Source organism: Larus michahellis, chromosome 1 (assembly GCF_964199755.1).
Source record: "Larus michahellis chromosome 1, bLarMic1.1, whole genome shotgun sequence".
In the NCBI taxonomy this organism is placed as follows: domain Eukaryota; kingdom Metazoa; phylum Chordata; class Aves; order Charadriiformes; family Laridae; genus Larus; species Larus michahellis.
The window spans coordinates 83,339,676-83,357,550 of NC_133896.1; the positions used below are offsets into that span (position 1 = coordinate 83,339,676).

The 17,875-nt window shown below is 43.5% G+C and overlaps 1 protein-coding gene across 1 annotated transcript; it reads left to right on the forward strand.

The window, feature by feature from the left end:
- Nucleotides 1–11: 11 nt before the first annotated feature.
- LOC141737802 (uncharacterized) lies at nucleotides 12–5,775 on the forward strand. The gene is made up of 2 exons (XM_074572776.1): nucleotides 12–68; nucleotides 1,472–5,775. Exon 2 carries the CDS (start codon nucleotides 1,478–1,480, stop codon nucleotides 2,819–2,821), a length of 1,344 nt encoding a protein of 447 aa, XP_074428877.1. The 5' UTR covers nucleotides 12–68; nucleotides 1,472–1,477; the 3' UTR covers nucleotides 2,822–5,775.
- Nucleotides 5,776–17,875: the final 12,100 nt, after the last annotated feature.

A 17,875-nucleotide genomic window follows, 5' to 3' on the forward strand; every position in this document is an offset into this window, starting at 1 on the left:
CCATCAGGGAAGTTGGAGACGCTGACACCAGCAGCCGCAGGGGCTCATCGCTCATCCCTTCCCAGGCAGTGAGTAAATGCTTCCCTCCTTCTTGCCGTGCTGCTCTCCTTCACGCAGCTGTGATGCTGCCCCACTCCTGAGGCGATGCCCCACTCCCAGCAGCCAAGGGCCATGGTGGGACATGTAGGGAAAACAAAGGTGGCTGTTTGTCGGGCTTCTGGTCTTTCTGCTGGTGCTGGCAGCTCTGGTTAGTTTTGGTTTCAGATCCTCATGTGAGCTCAGCAGAGGGGAATTCCTTTCTGAGGCGGAGGAGGAGAAGGGCAGGAAGAAGAGGAGGGCTTCCGTGCAATCAGCTGGCAAAGGGGAAAATGAGGAGGCTGCAGAAGTCAGGGAACAATAAGTGCCACCCATGCAGTTCTCGGCAAGCTAACACATGACTTGTTCTGGTGTTGCGCTTGCCAGTGCTGGGTGAGGTGACAATATTTGGCTGTAGAAGGACACAGTTTGGCACCCCTTATTTCTTTTTGCTTTCATAAAGCAGAGATGCTTGAAATTTTGCGTGCTAGATCTTCGCAAAAAGTAATATTTTCTAAGACTAATGAGGCCTTGGATGATAGAGGGAGCAACATAGAGCCTTGCTACACATTGTTGTCCATGGGGAACAGGCATCTAGCACCCTGGGTTTTGGAAAGATCATTTTATTCTCCCCATAGCCTCTCCAGTGTGGATGGGTGGATTGCTTCAGAGAGATTTTCGCACCAAGAACAAAAACCTCCACAGCGATTACACCTAGCTCTTATACAGGGCTCCAAGGCAATCTGATCGCTTCCTTCTTGTCTTGCATAGCTAGGCTAAAGTGAGGGACAGACCATCTGCGGAAGTTCAGGACACTTTCTCCTGGTCTGTGGAACCTGTCTGGAGAGGGCTGCTGCACTTATGATACTAGCTCTGCTTCTTGCTTCTCTGTGTTGATATCAGAAGTAGCGAACAATATTCTGTGCATTCCTAATATTAAATCCCAAGTAGATAATATTAATATTTATCACTAAGGAGCTTTGCTGTTGCAAATGCTTGAATGGAATATATAGTGACTTACAATTACTATTGTAATTTAATTAAAGTTCTACCTAGATGAAAAACATTTGCTCTCAGAAACAATTCCACTGTGTTAAATTAAAAGTATGAATCAGTGCTCACCAATGTGACTAAGTTTCCAGCATGGAGTTGAGTTGAAGCCAGGGACTAAGCCAGATGCTTGATACCCCAACTCCTGAACTCAGAGTCTGTCAGTGTTATCAGTATGTCTGTGAATGCAAAACCACAAGTTTATAGTGTAGCCTGAGAAGGATGGAAAGGCAAAATGGTATGCCTTTGGTAAGCAGAACAGTTTGCAAAATTATGCATTTTATTTCTATCTTTGTTTCATGGAGCATGATTTCATAATTTGTGCCTTCATGGTTTGCTTTTGCAGCAAAGAATGATGGATTTCAAAGAGGAAATTAAACCCATTTCAGATACTTGTATTAGTGAGACCAGTTCTGGATTGTCTGTAAGAGCAGGAATGACAGATCTTCAAGGACCACAGATGCTTCCTGAGCTACCTGCACTGGCAACCCAGGAGACTCACCACATCTTTGTCAGTTATAGTAACATCAATTCAGCCTGGGCGAGGAACCTTATCCAGAGCCTAGAAGCCATGATTCCGAATCTGAAGGCCTGTTATCATGAGAGGGACTTTATACCAGGTAAAACAATAATTGAAAACATGGTTGAGGCCATTCAAGGAAGCCAGAAAATTGTCTTAGTCCTCAGCCCTGACTTTGTCCAGAGTCGGTGGTGCCTTCTGGAAGCCAATCTCTCTGTCTTCCAAGACTGTTTAGAAAGCAAGCCAGTGATCCCCATCATGCTGGTGCCCTGTTTTGTGCCAATGCACCTCACTCATTTGACTTACATTGATGCCAGTGACACCCACTTTTTGGATAAGGTTATCAAGGTCATTTGCACTCCCAACCATCAGATGAAGAATGCCACCATGGTTCCTTATAGCCCTCCATCCCTTTACAATGGGAAACCCCTCCTGGCCCTACCTGCAGTGGATGATCAGGTCATTCCAAGATGCAGAGGAGGCACATTCAGTGAGGCACTGCCTGACCAGCTGAAGATAATCTGTGAAGATACTGAGGTCTACAGAAAGGCCATCCGGATGATTAATGAGGTATCGTCTAGGGTATCACCTTTTTCATCAGTCAATATTATCTTCTGGATATCAGCTTGCCTGTTAGGAAGCTTGTATTTGTTTAATGCCATCTTCTTATTTGTTTCGTTAGGCCAGGACTCTGGTGACTCCTATACAACTTTCCTTGGCTGTATTATGGTCTTTGCAACTTTGTCTAGTTTTTCTACTCTTGTTAATTATGTCTACAACTATAAAATCAAATCAGCTGATGAGAAACTTCTGGAGATGTCCCAAGTTGCTGGTGAGGCCAACTCATTGCTGATAAAGGATTCCCTGTTGGTTGGCTGTGATTCCCGAGTGAAACTCCAGTTAGTTTACATCTCCCTTGCAGGGTGCAGAAGGCACTTCTCAGAGACTTTTGGAGAGGGAGAATACTCTGCCGAAGAGATGTTCCAGCGAGCCTTGCACTATTTCTCCTCTGATTATGCCTGTTGTGTAGCCAAGAAGCACTTCCAGTTCTACTCAGGGACCACATCGGGGCACTGGGATGAAGGGCCCTGTTTTTGCCAGTTTGTTTCCCACTGCATGGAGAAAGAGTCCTGGCACTGGAATAGTGGTTATCGTCCAGATAAAAGAGAACTGTGAAGAGATTTTATGCTCTGAGAGTATAATAAGATTATAATAAGAGTGTTTATACTCCGAGCAGTTGACAAGTTAGATATGTATCTTTTGCTCTTGATAAAAACAGCTTTGGGTAGCAGGAATAAAAAGGGATTGTTTTCTATTTTCACTTGACCCTCAAATAATTTCAAGACTAAAATACCGGCAGCCCAAAAGTTTATGGTGTAAGTATCAAAGGTAAAAAAATCCTTTCTTCACCTACTGAGGTAGCTACACTTATGCACAGCCCTGAGGAGCCACCCATAAGATAAAGGTTAGGGGAAAAATGTCTAAAATATAAAGTGCTTGGAAATGCAGACATTCAAGCACAAGGCAGAGGGCTCACTAAAGGCTAATATAGGGGAAAATATCCACTGGAAAACTTTATTTACCCTCAATTTTAGGCTTATTTGCAGGGGAGCTAAAAAGAAAAGGCTAGGAGATTTACTGTCTGTTGAGCACAGCACATTCTTTACTAAATCCCCTTTAATTAATCTTCACTGTAGGTTGTACAAAAGAGATGGGACAAGTGCTCACCTCCAAGTCTAGTCTTGTCAGTGTCTATAAGGAGTTGCTGTGCTGTAAATGAGTGTGGGGTAGAGTGCTAATGAAAAGGGCAGCAGTGGGCAGCGCAGAGCAGCAGTGGAATCACCAGTGACCAGTGTGGATTCTGGAAATTCATCCCTTCTGGACACCAGTGTCTTTAGATGGATGCCATCAGTGATGCAGCCCTTTATTTCTGGCCTGGAGAGCTCCAGCTGGGGAACAACAGTGGTCTGTCAGAAGGACAAATCCCTGACTTGTCCTTTTCAGGGATGACATTTTTAGTCCACAAAAAGCATTTTACAAGGCTGATTTCTGCCTACATCAAGATGTTCCTTCTCTCTTCTGCACCTCAGCGACCCTCTGGACTTCAGTGGATCATTGGTTATTTTCAGGTGGTAGTTGTTGGGTATATACAGTTACAAGAAAAGGGAAGGGGTGTCATGCAAGGGGCCTGACCTACTGTGTCAGGGAAAGAAACCCAGGGCAGTTGTACTGATGTACTGCTACCACTGGGCATCACAGATTGTGCGACTTCCCAGACCAAAATTGCTGGGTCCCAGACATTCAATCACGTTGTTGCCACTCCTGCTGCTGGCCTGCCCAGCCCAGAAATAATAGAGACATCTGTCCAGATGCATCTTACCTGGAGACCTAACTGAGGCCTCTCAAGTCTTAAGTGCACTTCAGCTGAAAGTTTTATTTATTAAAAAAAAAAAAGGATGATATTTTCCACCCAATGGGCAAATTCAGCTTGGATCCTGGAAAGCAAATCTGGGCTCTTAAGCATTCCTGTCCTAAACTAGTGGCTTATCATTTACATGATGAACCAATCCATTTGATTTAAAGATGACAAACACGTTGTTGTTTATAGTAACTGGTAACAGCATCAGCTTTATATCCTACAGGTCTGCTGGCTTTGCATATGCAAAAGAGTGAGGAAATCCCTGTGTTAACACTCTCCAGTTTTGTGGTTTTGGCTGCCAACATATGCCATGATGTAATAGCTAAGCATGATTTGTTTCTTGTTTTTCTACTGCATAAAATATTTGCAGATTGCTGTATGGGTAAATGGACATAGTTTCTTTTTTCTAATGAAACTGGTAATCGGAAAGATAAACTTTGGTCAAAACCGATCAAAACCCACCATCATGCTGTCTGAAAGGGTAAGATTGGGTAGAGAAGAGAAGATTCAGGGGGATCTTGTCAATATGTATAAATACCTGATGGGAGGGAATGTGAAAAATGGAGCCAGACTCTTCTCGGTGATATGCAGTGAAAGGACAAGAGGCAGTGGGCATAAACTTAAATACAGGAAATTCCACTTAAACATGAGAAGAAATCCCCTTTTACAGTGAAGTTGATTGAACATTGGAACAGGCTGTCCAGGGAGGTTGAGGAGCCTCCATCCATGGAGCTACTCAAAACCCACCTGGACACTGCTCTGAGCAACCTGCTGTAGCTGACCCTGCTTTGAGCAAGGCATTGGATTGGATGATTTCCAGAGGTGCCTTCCAATCTCAACTACTCTGGACTTCTGTAGTTCTGCAGTTTTGATATAGATGATCACCCTCAAAGCAGAAAGAAATGGATGATTCACAGCTGAATTGTTGTATTACTACTAAAGAAAGCCTATTTATTACATTATATATATATATTGCATCCTATAGTTTCCAGTAAGACCCACTTAGAATTTTACTGAGGATGTTACATTTAGCTTTGTGTTACGGTTTATATATGTCCTAGAAGTAGCCGTGTTCATGTGCAAGTGCTATGATAGCAGGGGTGAAGGAATGTTCAGAAAGACCTTCCCATGAAAAACAACAACAGTAGTTTTATGGGTATATATTTCACAACATCTGAAGAAAGGAAGGAAGGAGAATCCAAGGGCTCACCACTTGTGCCCATCTGCTGGCACCTGAGATGAGGAGAACTGGGTTTGTCAGAAAGAGCATCTTCCCCATATGTCCATTAACCGTGCCTGCTCTCTCTGCTTTGGCATCATGTTTCCAGCAGTCTGAGTGGCCAAGGAGCAGCTTTCCATCACAGTCACTGATCCAAGTCTGTTATTCATCCCACCAGTGGCTTATATAATGGCTTGTGTTTGATCTGAAAACGAATACAAACGGACATGAAGAGTACACAGGGAGAAGCCAGTCACTCTCATATCTTCCATTTGATTCCCTGTCTTCCTTCCTTTAGTGTGACCACAAGTGTGCACCTTATCTCCTAGTCTACTGATTAAAAAGCAGAACCACCTCCTTCTGCAGCTTGATAAACTGAACATATTGAGCAAATAATATGTATGTCAAATAAATAAATTACCTGCCATATTTTAATTGGAAGGTTATGGATTTTCATTGTTTCAATATCTTGCTTTCACTTTTGCAAAATGTTCATCCTTGTTTGCAATAAAAAACCCAAACCAAACACACTTATTTAGTGTCCTCTATCACAATGTGTCTATAGTTTTACATATTTACACCATAGTTTGTCTTCAGGCAAGGAACAGAAATCCAATATGACACTTAAATTCTAGCCCAGCTCTCTGTCTCACTTGTGCTTACATACGTGAGTTTTGTGTCTTTTTTTCAGATGTGTATGTCTGCTGGAAACCCCTCTAGTCACTGTGCTTAACATCTGTGTGTGAGAGCCGGAGTGCCTCCTCTGGCCTTCCGGGGGTTTGGCTGCCAGGGCTCATGGCTAGCTTGGAAAGACCACACCTGGTGACCTTGAAGTCTGTTGTGAAGAAGGCTAGAGGCTGCAGCAAGGGCTGAATTGCCCCTCCGCCCCTTCCCCAGGAGCTGTTTTAGGATAGGGGTTTCCTGTTAAGTCCTGCCCAAGCTACAGCTGCAGCTGGGTCACAGCCGTGTCTGTGCCTGGCCACGTGCCCTGTTGATCCAGACCCTGACCCTTGGAGTGAAGTCTTGGCTTGACCTGGGACCTGCCACGTTGCTGTGGACCTGCCTGGCAGTCACTGGGCTGAGTCTGACCCTGGCTACTGTCTCCAGACCTGATCCTGGCCCTGACTTCCAGGCTTGACAATTGACTTGGCTTCACATGCACCTGGCAGATCTGGCTATCTCTGGTGGTCCAGACTCTGTACTGAACCTGATGACTACCACCTGTCCTGCCCTGCTTTTGCCACACCTGGGCTGTGTGGACTGAGCCCTTCCTGGATGATGAGGCCACTGCCTACACTAGCCACGTTATCATGTGTGGCTTCTGGCACCTCTTCGCTTAGGGAGAAACTGTGCCGTGACACTATTTGTCAAAAAATGGATCATCAGTTTCCTAGCTCTTCCTTCTGTCCCTCATAATTTTTTCTTCTTCCTGAGTCTTATTCAAACTAGTTTTTGCCAGAAGTTCCTCTTATCAAGTAGTGAGAAAACTTCTGGTTTCATTGGCTCATCCATCTTTGGGAGGAGACTATCGCTGTATAGTTGTCACTGTACTCTGAAGGTCTAGTCAGAATTGGCTGCCAAAAACATTTAGACCCTAGATTTTGATAGCCCTCATGACTGAACTAACTCAGGAGATGCAGGTGTCCTCTTGGTTTTACATGGTGTCCACTGTGATCTGGATCTAACTTTTAGTTTTTATACACATACGTAGGTAACACACACTGAGCCATATCTATGTATACAGCTCTTTCCCAAGCATTAAAAATGTGTTCCTTATGCTTTTATTCTCCGTGCCCTTTGGGGCTTCTTCAGAGTAACAAGTTGTGGGTAAGACCTGTCTTTCCAGCCTGCACCAGTCCGTCCTGGGACACTGCAAGAGCTCTGCTAAATCATTGCACTTCTTTCCCACCAGAGCACAAGACTGTCACACTGTAGTGAAGTCTCTTAGCAGCTCAGGCAATGGAGCAACACTGAAGACTGAGAAAGAGCTAAAAAAGTAAAATGAAGAAGATCAGCAGTTGAGCGCTCAGCACTTTAGCAACAGCCCCAGTATAACTGAATCTAACGTAGTTAAAATATTCCTCCAACCTGACGACACTTTATGGGATCTAAGACAAACTCTAGTTATTGCTCCAATGCAAATTGTTGTAGTTCTGGTAAATTTATCATAACTTTCATGATCATTGCCATTTCCCTTAAATTTCCATCTCCTGGAAAGACCTGAATGTATAAGAATCTATCTTCGTTTTTTTAAAAGGAGGCCCATAGCTCCTGTGCTTGGAGAAAAGGGATGAGAAAGCAAACTCCAAATAATTTAGTGTTGAGAATCAGAATAACCGAAGTAGAAATAAATTAGTATTATTTTAACAAAAAATGTGTCACTCAGCCCCTTGGGAGCTCACGCTCTTTAGTCCCAGCAATATGGCAGGGACCACAAATGCCTCCGACAGCAATAAGTGCTTGTTAGCAATTTTAATAGAGAAGCTATGGAGGGCATGACAGGCTGGGTAGCATTTTAGTAACTCTGTTCATAGCTGGTTTTGTCTATTTATGCCCTGGGCAGTGGAAAATTCTGAAGGGAGGAAAGACTGCCTTCTCTGAGAGCATCCAAGTACGGTCAGCTGGGCAGAGGGAAAGGAGAGGCTCCCGGCATGTGAGGCCGACGTTCTGCAGGATATCCCACACCTAAAAAGTCGGGGCAGAGAAGAGCTGCACAGCTTCATCTTGATAATCTTCTGTTATTTTCTAGCCATTCAGATGTTGTTGTGGGAACCCAGAAAAGCAGGGCAAGCGTTGCTGGACTGACAACAGACAGGAGGAAAAGAAGGTGCTATGGGTGTGAATGGCTTGTTCATCATTCCCTTGTGTTGGTCTTTCGTCTCAATCTGGGGTCATTGTCATACATTTGCACGAGTAAAGCTTAGTTTTAGTGATTCTAAAAGGCCTTTGGAATGCATAGAAGAAGGGAAAAGTGCAGTCTGGTCAATTCCAAAGATTTAGAGTTGGATCTTTGCACAATAAAAGTCCCTGCACAGATGGCAGTCTCTCTGCCTTTTGGAGCTGCCCAGGAGTTTCCATGTTAGGATACATGGTCAGTGACGCTGTGGGATGCTTGCTCTGGTATTGCCTATGCATACTTACTCAGGAACTCTTTATGTCCCCTAGTCAGCGATTTTAAACTGTGGAAGAAAATAATGTTTGATTCTCCCTAGACTTTCTGATGAAAAAAGCAAATGGCTTGTGCTGCTACTCTTGTTTTGATTTTGGGGGAGGAAGGGGCGATTTTTTTGTTTGTTTATTTTTTTGAACTAGAAATGCTACAAGAGTAAAACCTGGTCTAAGGAGATCCCACTGAAGTTCCCCACGTTGGTCATGGCATTGAAGAGCGGGGGACCTGTTGAGTCCCCAAAAAACAGGGTTGGCAAGGATCAGAACTGAACAGACGACTTCTCCATTTTTTCTGTTAAATACATGTGAATAAAAGTGGCAAAGATCAAATTATTTAAACAGTCAGGATTAAAATAGCTTTCAACTACAGTTATTGTGGGTTTGTTTCCATGCATCTTCCGAAATCACATAGACCTCCAAGAAGACTGGGAGGACAATGCATGAATTTCCGATTAAAAAGTAAAACGCCTTTATATATTTGCACAGACTGTTTATATATAATGAAAACCTATCCAATTTCATAGAAACGCAGAATGGTTTAGGTTAGAACAGACCTTAAAGATCATCTAGTTCCAGCCCCCTGCCATGGGCAGGGGCACCTCCCACTAGACCAGGCTGTTCAAAGCCTCATCCAGCCTGATCTGCTGCCCAACTTCCTGCCCAACTTCCCTGGGCAACCTGTTCCAGAGCCTCACCACCCTGACAGTAAAGAATCTCTTCCTAATATCTAATATATATATAAAAAAAGGGGCAGCCTTTCTTCTCCATTTCCCTCTTCCTTTTTTTTTTTTAACCTGTGAATCACCCTTCATTGACAACTTCATTATAAAAGCTGCTAAAGAGTCAATTGCTTTTATGTATGAAGATTTCCATAGAGTACCGTGGAAAGGGCTGGAGTAAATCAGAAAGAAGAAATGAAAAAGGTAGGGAAGAGAGGGTTAGTACCCTTAGCATACTCTGTTGCTCCTGTTTTTATACAGCCAGTTCAGTATACTTTAAGATAAACTGAAATACACAAGTTACTGTGTAGCCTCTGAGTTATGCAGGGTCTCATGGCATGAAAGCCTTGAGGAAAAGGTACCACATAATTGAGCCTGTGAACTGCAAAGGACTCCCATTTCGGTGCAAGCTCTAAGAAAAAGATGAAGAAGGGCACTGCCCAGCCTCAGAAATTTTCTGGTGGAAGAGGAAAAAATAGAAAACTATGTTGTTGAAGAGAACAAAAGCAGAACGTCCAAAGTAGCTGAAAAAATCACAAAAGCTCTAACAGATCTTGTGGGTAATTTTCTTAGGCCATAGTACATTCCAGTCACATTCAACCATTTGTGGCCACCTACTTTGTGTACCTTGTATGAAAAGAAATGTGCTACAGTGGCTGATGAGAGATTTGCTGAAATTCTTGTGCCATTCAGTAGCATGCACATGTACCATGGGAAGAGCTTACTTGTAGATTGCTTATAAGATATTTGAAATATCCTAGATCAGTAGGCAAAAGCAATTTGCATGGGTATATGGTGTTTCCTTAACTGATTATTATGCTCACAGAGCTCATGGAAGACTCCTTTTTTCTTATCTACTCTACTGACACACGTATATGTTTTTTTCAGTAGTTATTTATTGTTAAGGTCCTGTAATACCTGATACCGTGCATACAAATGTAAAATGGAGTATTCATAGCACCCTGTCAGTTCTGACTAGGCACAAATAAATATGATGCAGCTGGGTTTAGAAAACATATACAATTCATGGAGGAAAAGGTCTTCCGTATCTATGTCTCTGGTGTATGGCAGAGAAGAGGAGCTGAGCACTGCCCTAGTACTAACTTCCAGTATATATATATATAAATATAACATAGAATCATAGAACTGTTTGGGTTGGAAGGGACCTCTAGTTCCAACCGCCCTGCCATGGGCAGGGACACCTCCCACTAGACCAGGCTGCTCAAAGCCCCATCCAGCCTGGCCTTGAACACTTCCAGGGACGGGGCATCCACAACTTCCCTGGGCAACCTGTTCCAGTGCCTCACCACTCTACCTGTAAAGAATTTATTCCTACTATCTAATCTAAATCTCCCCTCCTTCAATTTGAAACCATTACCCCATGTCCTCTCGTTGCACTCCTTGATAAAGGGTCCCTCCCCATCCTTCCTGTAGGCCCCCTTTAGGTACTAGAAGGCTGCTATAAGGTCTCCTTGGAGCCTTCTCTTCTCCAGGCTGAACAACCCCAACTCTCTCAGCCTGTCCTCATAGCAGAGGTGCTACAGCCCTCGGATCATCTTTGTGGCCCTTCACTAGATCTGTTCCAACAAGTCCATGTCCTTCTTCTGCTGAGGACTCCAGAGCTGCATGCAGTGCTCCAGGTGATGTTTTACGAGAGTGGAGTAGAGGGGTAGAATCACCTCCCTCGACCTGCTGGCCACGCTTCTTTTGATGCAGCCCACGATGCGGTTGGCTTTCTGGGCTGCAAGTGTGCATTGCCTTCTCACGTTGAGCTTCTCGTCCACCAGAACCCCCGAGTCCTTCTCCTCAGGGCTGCTCTCAGCCCAGTCTCCACGCAACCTGTATTTGTGCCTGGGATTGCCATGACCCAGGTGCAGGACCTTGCACTTGGCATTGTTGAACTTCATGATGTTGGCATAGGCCCACGTCTCAAACCTGTCCAGGTCCCTCTGGATGGCATCCCTTCCCTCCAGCGTGTCGACTGCACCACACAGCTTGGTGACGTCGGCAAACTTGCTGAGGGTGCACTCAATCTCACTGTCCATGTCACTGACAAAGGTGTTAAACAGCACTGGTCCCAGTACTGACCCCTGAGGAATGCCACTTGTCACTGATTTCCATGTGGACATTGAGCCACTGACTGCAACCCTTTGAGTGCAGCCATCTAGCCAGTTCCTTCCTTATCCACCGAGTGGTCCATCCATCAAATCCATGCTTTTCCAACTTATAGACCAGGATGTCGTGAGGGACAGTGTCAAATGCTTTGCTTAAGTCCAGGTAGATGACGTCGGTTGCTCTCCCCTTATCCACCAATGCTGTAGCAACATCATAGAAGGTCACCAAATTTGTCAGGCACAGTTTGCCTTTGGTGAAGCCATGTTGGTTGTCACCAATCACCTCCTTATTTTCCATGTGCCTTAGCAGAGTTTCCAGGAGGATCTGCTCCATGATCTTGCCAGGCACAGAGGTGAGACTGACCGGTCTGTAGTTCCCTGGGTCTTCCTTTTTTCCCTGTTTGAAAATGGGAGTCTCCTGTCTCCTGCCTGAGAGGGCCCACATCTTCCCTAGTCTTGCCTTTATCCCTGACGTACTTATAGAAGTTTTTTTTGTTCTCCTTGATGTCCCTAGCTAGATTTAATTCTATCTGGGCTTTAGCTTGCCTAATCTGGTTCCTGGCCACTCAGATAGTTTCTCTGCATTGCACCCAGTCAACCTGTCCTTGCTTCCACCCTCTGTAGGCCTTCTTTTTGCTTTTGAATTTGTCCAGGAGCTCCTTGTTAATCCATATACACAGATGTTCTTCTTGTCTGTAAAATTCTACATTACTGAGTCACTATACCATTCATTTAAGGAGTTGTGCGAACGTATGAAGAAATCAATTTGCTATTATATACTGACATCCATCCTTTTAATAGAAATTATTTCAGGACAGCTCATTTAAAAACCAGAGCAGTGTGATTCCTTACCCTCCCAATCTTCTTAAGTATCTACAATGTAAACAAATAGATTGAATTAGTTGGCACTTACATTCTGCAATCATGATAATGATCAAAAGTGTAATTTTACACACAGTTTCCGTGTTAAAGTTCTGCTGTTCTCCTATTGCAGATCTTATGTGGGCATCATTTTCTTGTTTCTTTGTCACCTTGACATGACAGCCCTTTTTCAATGAGGAAGAGTTTCAAAAAGCCAGCCATACTTTCAAGGTACATCCCATTTACTGTGTGACCTTGGCTCTCCGCTGCTGAACTTCACACAGGGCAAGTGTGGACATTTAGCTGGTAAGGAGGTCTGTTGCCAAAGAAAGGCCACCAGATGAAGGGGCAATGCAATTGCAGAGGGAACTATTTGTTGCAAAGGGATGTTAATTTTGGCTGAGGACATTTTCATTCTATCTTGGATGATGTAGTTTCATGGCTGGTGTTTGTTTTCTCTGTTAGATGAGACTGTGTGGAGGCAGAGGGATGTGGAAGGAAACTGCCTGCATATTTCCGTGGCAGGATGAAAACCAAGAAATGGTTGCAATTTGTATACTAGGCTAGAAAGTGTCTTTTGAAGCAAAGGAATATCTGTGATGGCTAAGTCCATTTGCATGGGACTATCCCTCCACAGGAGTTAGGAGGCAATGACTCACACATAGCTGTGAGTAGCACATCAAGGTATCTTCCATTCATATGCTAGAAAAGGATCTATTATCAAATTATTATGCCAATACTAGCCATCTGTTAATTTACCTACAACATGCCCATTGCTTTCTTAGCTTTCTTAGCCAGTGAATCTCTAATGTTGAAAACTCACTGGTCGAAAACTGGTCATATCTGTTATTTCCTGTAATGAAATACATTCACCAGCTTCTCTCTTTTCCAAAGTAGAAATTTGCACCATCCAAGATTCTCCTTCCCTTGATATAACCAGGCATGTGGTTAGAATGCAAATGATAACACACACAGAGAGAGGGTGGGGGGTACCACCATCCATGGTCCAGGTAACAGGTGTGCCATTCTTCCATAGAGAGGCCCTGTTTGACTATGAAAGGATGAACTGCTTGTGTTTTGGAGGAGCTTGGCACAGTCTGGTGCACAAGTCCTGGGTATTACTGCCCCATTTCCGATGACAATTATCCATAAAATTCTTCTTGTGCAGTTGTACATTTCAGAGCCAAATCCGGAGCCCCAGGTCTCAGCTGCTTGGAGACACAGCCGGAAGTCCACTTGATGATAAAATTTAAGATTTCAAGTTAAATTTTCTAAAAAACTAGGTCTGGAAATTAGGGAACATAGACTTCAGAGAAAATAAAAAAAAATATCTTGTATCCTAAAACTAATACGTGGTTTCTGAGCAGGCTTTATTTTTAACACTTTTTCAATGCAATCCTCACATATCTTACCCTAAATCAGATTTTCATCTTAAAATTAAGATGGACAGTCTATTCCTTACTTCATGCCAGATTTGTACTTCACCTTAACTTTTCTCCCTCCATCCTAACCAATTCTGACACGCTTATGGACAATAAATGCATTCCTCCAAATGTGTCATTTCACTAAGCTAGTCCATACAAACACTTAGCATTGGCTGAGGTGCACAGGTCTTTTGTCATTTCCAACTGCTAACCTCACAGATTAATTCTTGTTATTAGTCTGTACCACTGCACTTTCTGCTGTTCCGTTTCATCTAGTTTCTTTTACTAGAGTCCTCCTCAGGTCATGCAGTTCTTACTGTATTAGGCTTGGGTCTTCACCCATTTTGACGTTGTCTTACAGTCTTGCGTTATTCGGACACAACCTTCTGTCACGTTAGACATTACTAGCAGATATCTGCATTTTGCAACAAGACCACTACTGAATGTATAAAATACAATATTTTTTTCCAAAAAGCTTGTTAATAATTCCCTATGTGGAGTCCTAGTCAAATGTTTTACTAAAATCCTAAGTTTGGATGAGTCAGTCATGTCCTCGGCGAAAGCTGACCAGGATGAGCTACCCTTGTAAACATATTCACGTTGCCTTTTTTTCTCCTATTGGCCTCTGTGATGTGTATTACCTTTTCCTTCAAAAGTTACTTGAAAACTGCCTGTGTTATTGAGCTGAGTCTAGCAGTCTGTATTTTGTGTCGACATAGGGAACAGCCAGTATCTCTCAGAGATGGGATTTGGGGAGCGCTGGCTGGTCCCCTTGCCCATAGCAGTCAGTGATCCTCCAGACACCCTGCGGCAGAATAAATTTCATCGGACAGCAAGTAGAAGGTGCTGTCCCTTCATCAAGGCTGCATCTGTGTTTTACTGGGCCTTTGAAGAAGGCTGGGTGCTTTACAGTCAACAAAGGAAACAGGGATGATGCCACCGAGTTACGATATTTACCACCAGCTTTAACACCAGCTGGCAGAGGCTCGTGATCCAGAAGGGTCCTCTGGGATCACAAATGCCTACACATTACTTGTGCCTCATATCAAACATCACTAAATGGATACCTAGATTTCCTGTAATTAATAATTTCAAACTTAAAAAAATAAATTGAATAACAAACAGGCCTGTTCAAGCTCCACACCTGCCTTCCACATCCGAGGGAAATGGATTAAATTCTAACACAGAGAAGTAGCATTGAAAACATCTTCTTGGTCTCTCAAGAGCTTTTGTTTAATTAGGTATCACAAGTAGCTTTTTACTGATTTTTTTCTGTAAGTGTAATGGTGTCATTGACATTTTTCTAAACTAAATTTGCATGATTTAGTCAGAATCTGGCCTTGAACAAACGTCCTCCTGAACTGGCAAAGGAGCTTCCATAGGAAAGGGTTGGCATAGCTTCATCTCAGCCACGAACACCAAATCCAGCTTTCTCACTCATCCTGTGCCCAAGCTCTACAGACAAGGCACAGGCATCTTCAGCTTCCATGAAACAGGCCTCTGTGTTAGACAGAAATCCAGTATTAAGGAGAGAGGAAAAAGTACTAAAGCACAATAAGACAGGAAATGGACGAACATGTGCTCGAGAGCGATTGTGCTCAGTCCATGAAAGTGATACCTGCTTTACGGAGGTTCATTGGCATAAATAATGTGCTACTTGCAGGGCACAAAGTGTAGTTGAATCAAAATTCCTGGAGGAAAATGAAGATTTTTAAATTGATCTGACCTCTAATGCTGCAGCGGTGCGTACCCTATGTTCATTTATATACTGTGCTTTTTCTCCCGGAGAATAACTTTTGTGTCAATGCTTTTTTCGTTTTCAAGCTACACCCAAGTCCTGTACAGACCCTTCTGTGTTCCCAACTCTACCATCCGAAGTGCTCATTACTAATTCTTGTAAAATACTGGTGCAAGTTATTTTCTGGATATTGCGTTATCCTCCTGCTTGTCTGGTAAAATGCTGCATGTTTTAGACTCATTGCTCTTAGCAATTGTTATAGAACAGTTAAGGAGCAAAAAGGAAATATGGAATTTGCCTCTATGCTCCTTGCCATCTCCAGGTTGCCGTGTTTCAGCAGGGTTAGTCTGTGGGCTGCTTTTCCTTAATATCCTCCCTGGATCTCTCTGATACACAACTGAATTCAACAAGCATGACTCCTGCAATGGCTACCCTCGAGTCTTTGGTATAATTGCAAGTTTTTACAGTAAGTAATTTCTACCACAATCTAAAGCTTTTGTCCTAACTCGGTGTCCGTTTGAACTCATCTCCTTAAAGCGCCTCTCCCTAAAACTCTACTGCAATTTCCCTCAGAGCAAACCACCTCAGCTAGTTTTAAGCACTTCCACAGTCTCCATCTCTAGTAGATGAATCACTAGAAGTGAGACTTAACCTCTCAGTGTTTTAGTTCCGAATTAGCACCTAACTGCACTCCAGACGGATTTCCCTTTGGTGACTTCATTGAGGTATTTTTATCTTAGGGCTGCTTCTTCTAGCAAACCATGCTGATTTCCCAAAAATCAAAAGTGAAAGCAAAAATGTGTTTCCAAAAAGATGATAAAAATATGGTACCTTCTCTAGAAAGATAAATACAAGCATAGCAACACCCACAAAGTCTGGAAGCCAAAAAAAGGCCTAGCTTCATCGTTTTTCAGAGATGAACCCACAAGAAAGAAGGTTCACACATTTTCAGGCCTTCATAATGCTGGAAGTTTTAAAACTTTAGTCACACAGGCATAGCTACTCTACAGGCGCTCTGCTGGTCGGCTCACGAAGGAAGGAGAACATGCTCTCCAAGTAGGAGCTCCCTTATATCAGAGCTACATTGGGGAGTAATAATTGACCAACCTGCATCAAGAAAATACCACACCGAGACAAAATAGTTATAGCAATTGCAACATCATGTCCAAGCGCTGGCTTAGTTGTAGGAAGCCTTTGTACCGCTCACTTGCCCTCAGACTCTAGTCTGGGACCAGGAGGAGAAAGGGGGTCTGTGTGAAACTCCTACCAGTCAGGTCTCTGCCAAGCATTTCTGTTCATATCGAAGGGTCCCTTTCTTAACAAAGAAAGATGTAGGTGAGAGAGCAAAACTGGCCTTTGGAAAGCCAGCCAGTATCAGCAGGCACTTTTAGAAATGTTTGTTTTTTTTCCTTTTTTGATACATGGAGCAAACATGGGTGCATATAGCACCTATAGTTGAAGTCTCAGTTCAAGAATTCTGTTATTTCTAATGCTGAAATAAGGAAAAAAGCACATGCTTAGTCATGTTAAAAGTACATATACGGACAATTCACTGAAACTTTGTAGCACCTCCATCAACGAGGATCAGAAATTTGATAGGGAAATTACCCTTTTCCCTAAATACAGCCTCCCTATCCCAGTTGTGCTCGTGTCTGCCTGTATGTGCTCACTAGAGACTCAGCAGAGTCTGGTAACTTCCCCTCGAAAGATTTGGCATGTACTCAACATGCTCAAGCATAAGTTCCCAGGACTAGGAATAACAAACAAACAAACCAACCCAAGGAAAACCCAGCCTTTTGAAAATGGAATGTGGGCAGAGCTTCATCAGCACAGAGTTTTGACCAAGGAAGCTTTTCCTGGGGTTGATGTGCATATTTGTGTCTATGTGTGTGCATATACACACAAACACATATTGTCTCTTCAGCATGTGCAGAGCCACTTACCTCTGTTAATGCTTGCATCAACATCATGTTTCTATGTCAGCAGCATCACAGCTAAAAGTGGAGGGGACAACTCTTACCAACTAGAGAAGTGAGGCTGGAGGAACATCGTCCCAGTGACTGAGCAGAGTAAGCCAGTTAATCCACTAAAGACCACATTTTGCCTGAAACACAGTGGGCAATGGGTCTACGACAATAGGACTTCCTCCCTTGTTAGGGATTTCCTTGTAAGCAGTGTTTGCTCCTTAGTCCTGTGACTTTCTATCTCAGGGTTTAATGAACTTCATGTGGTTCCACAGTGACCCTGTGGAAGAGCTTTCCCCTTTCTGTCACCTCTGATGCACAGAAGCTCAGATCTGCTGCTGGCTGAAGCCTCCTAAATCCCACTAGGTCCAGTGGCTCCCAGGGAAGAGATATTTCCTTGGCTCTCCCCTTCAGTAGAGCCCGCCTGATCAAAGGCCAGCAGCTCTAATACGAAAATAAAAGGGCAGCCCTCCTCCAGGCTGCTCCATAACACATAACACAATGTGGAGTCCTGTCCCCCCACTCTCTGGTAAACTGAGTAGAAAGAAAGAGCCCCTCCAGCACAGCTTCCTTCTGAAATAATAGTTTAGATTCTGGTTTCTGC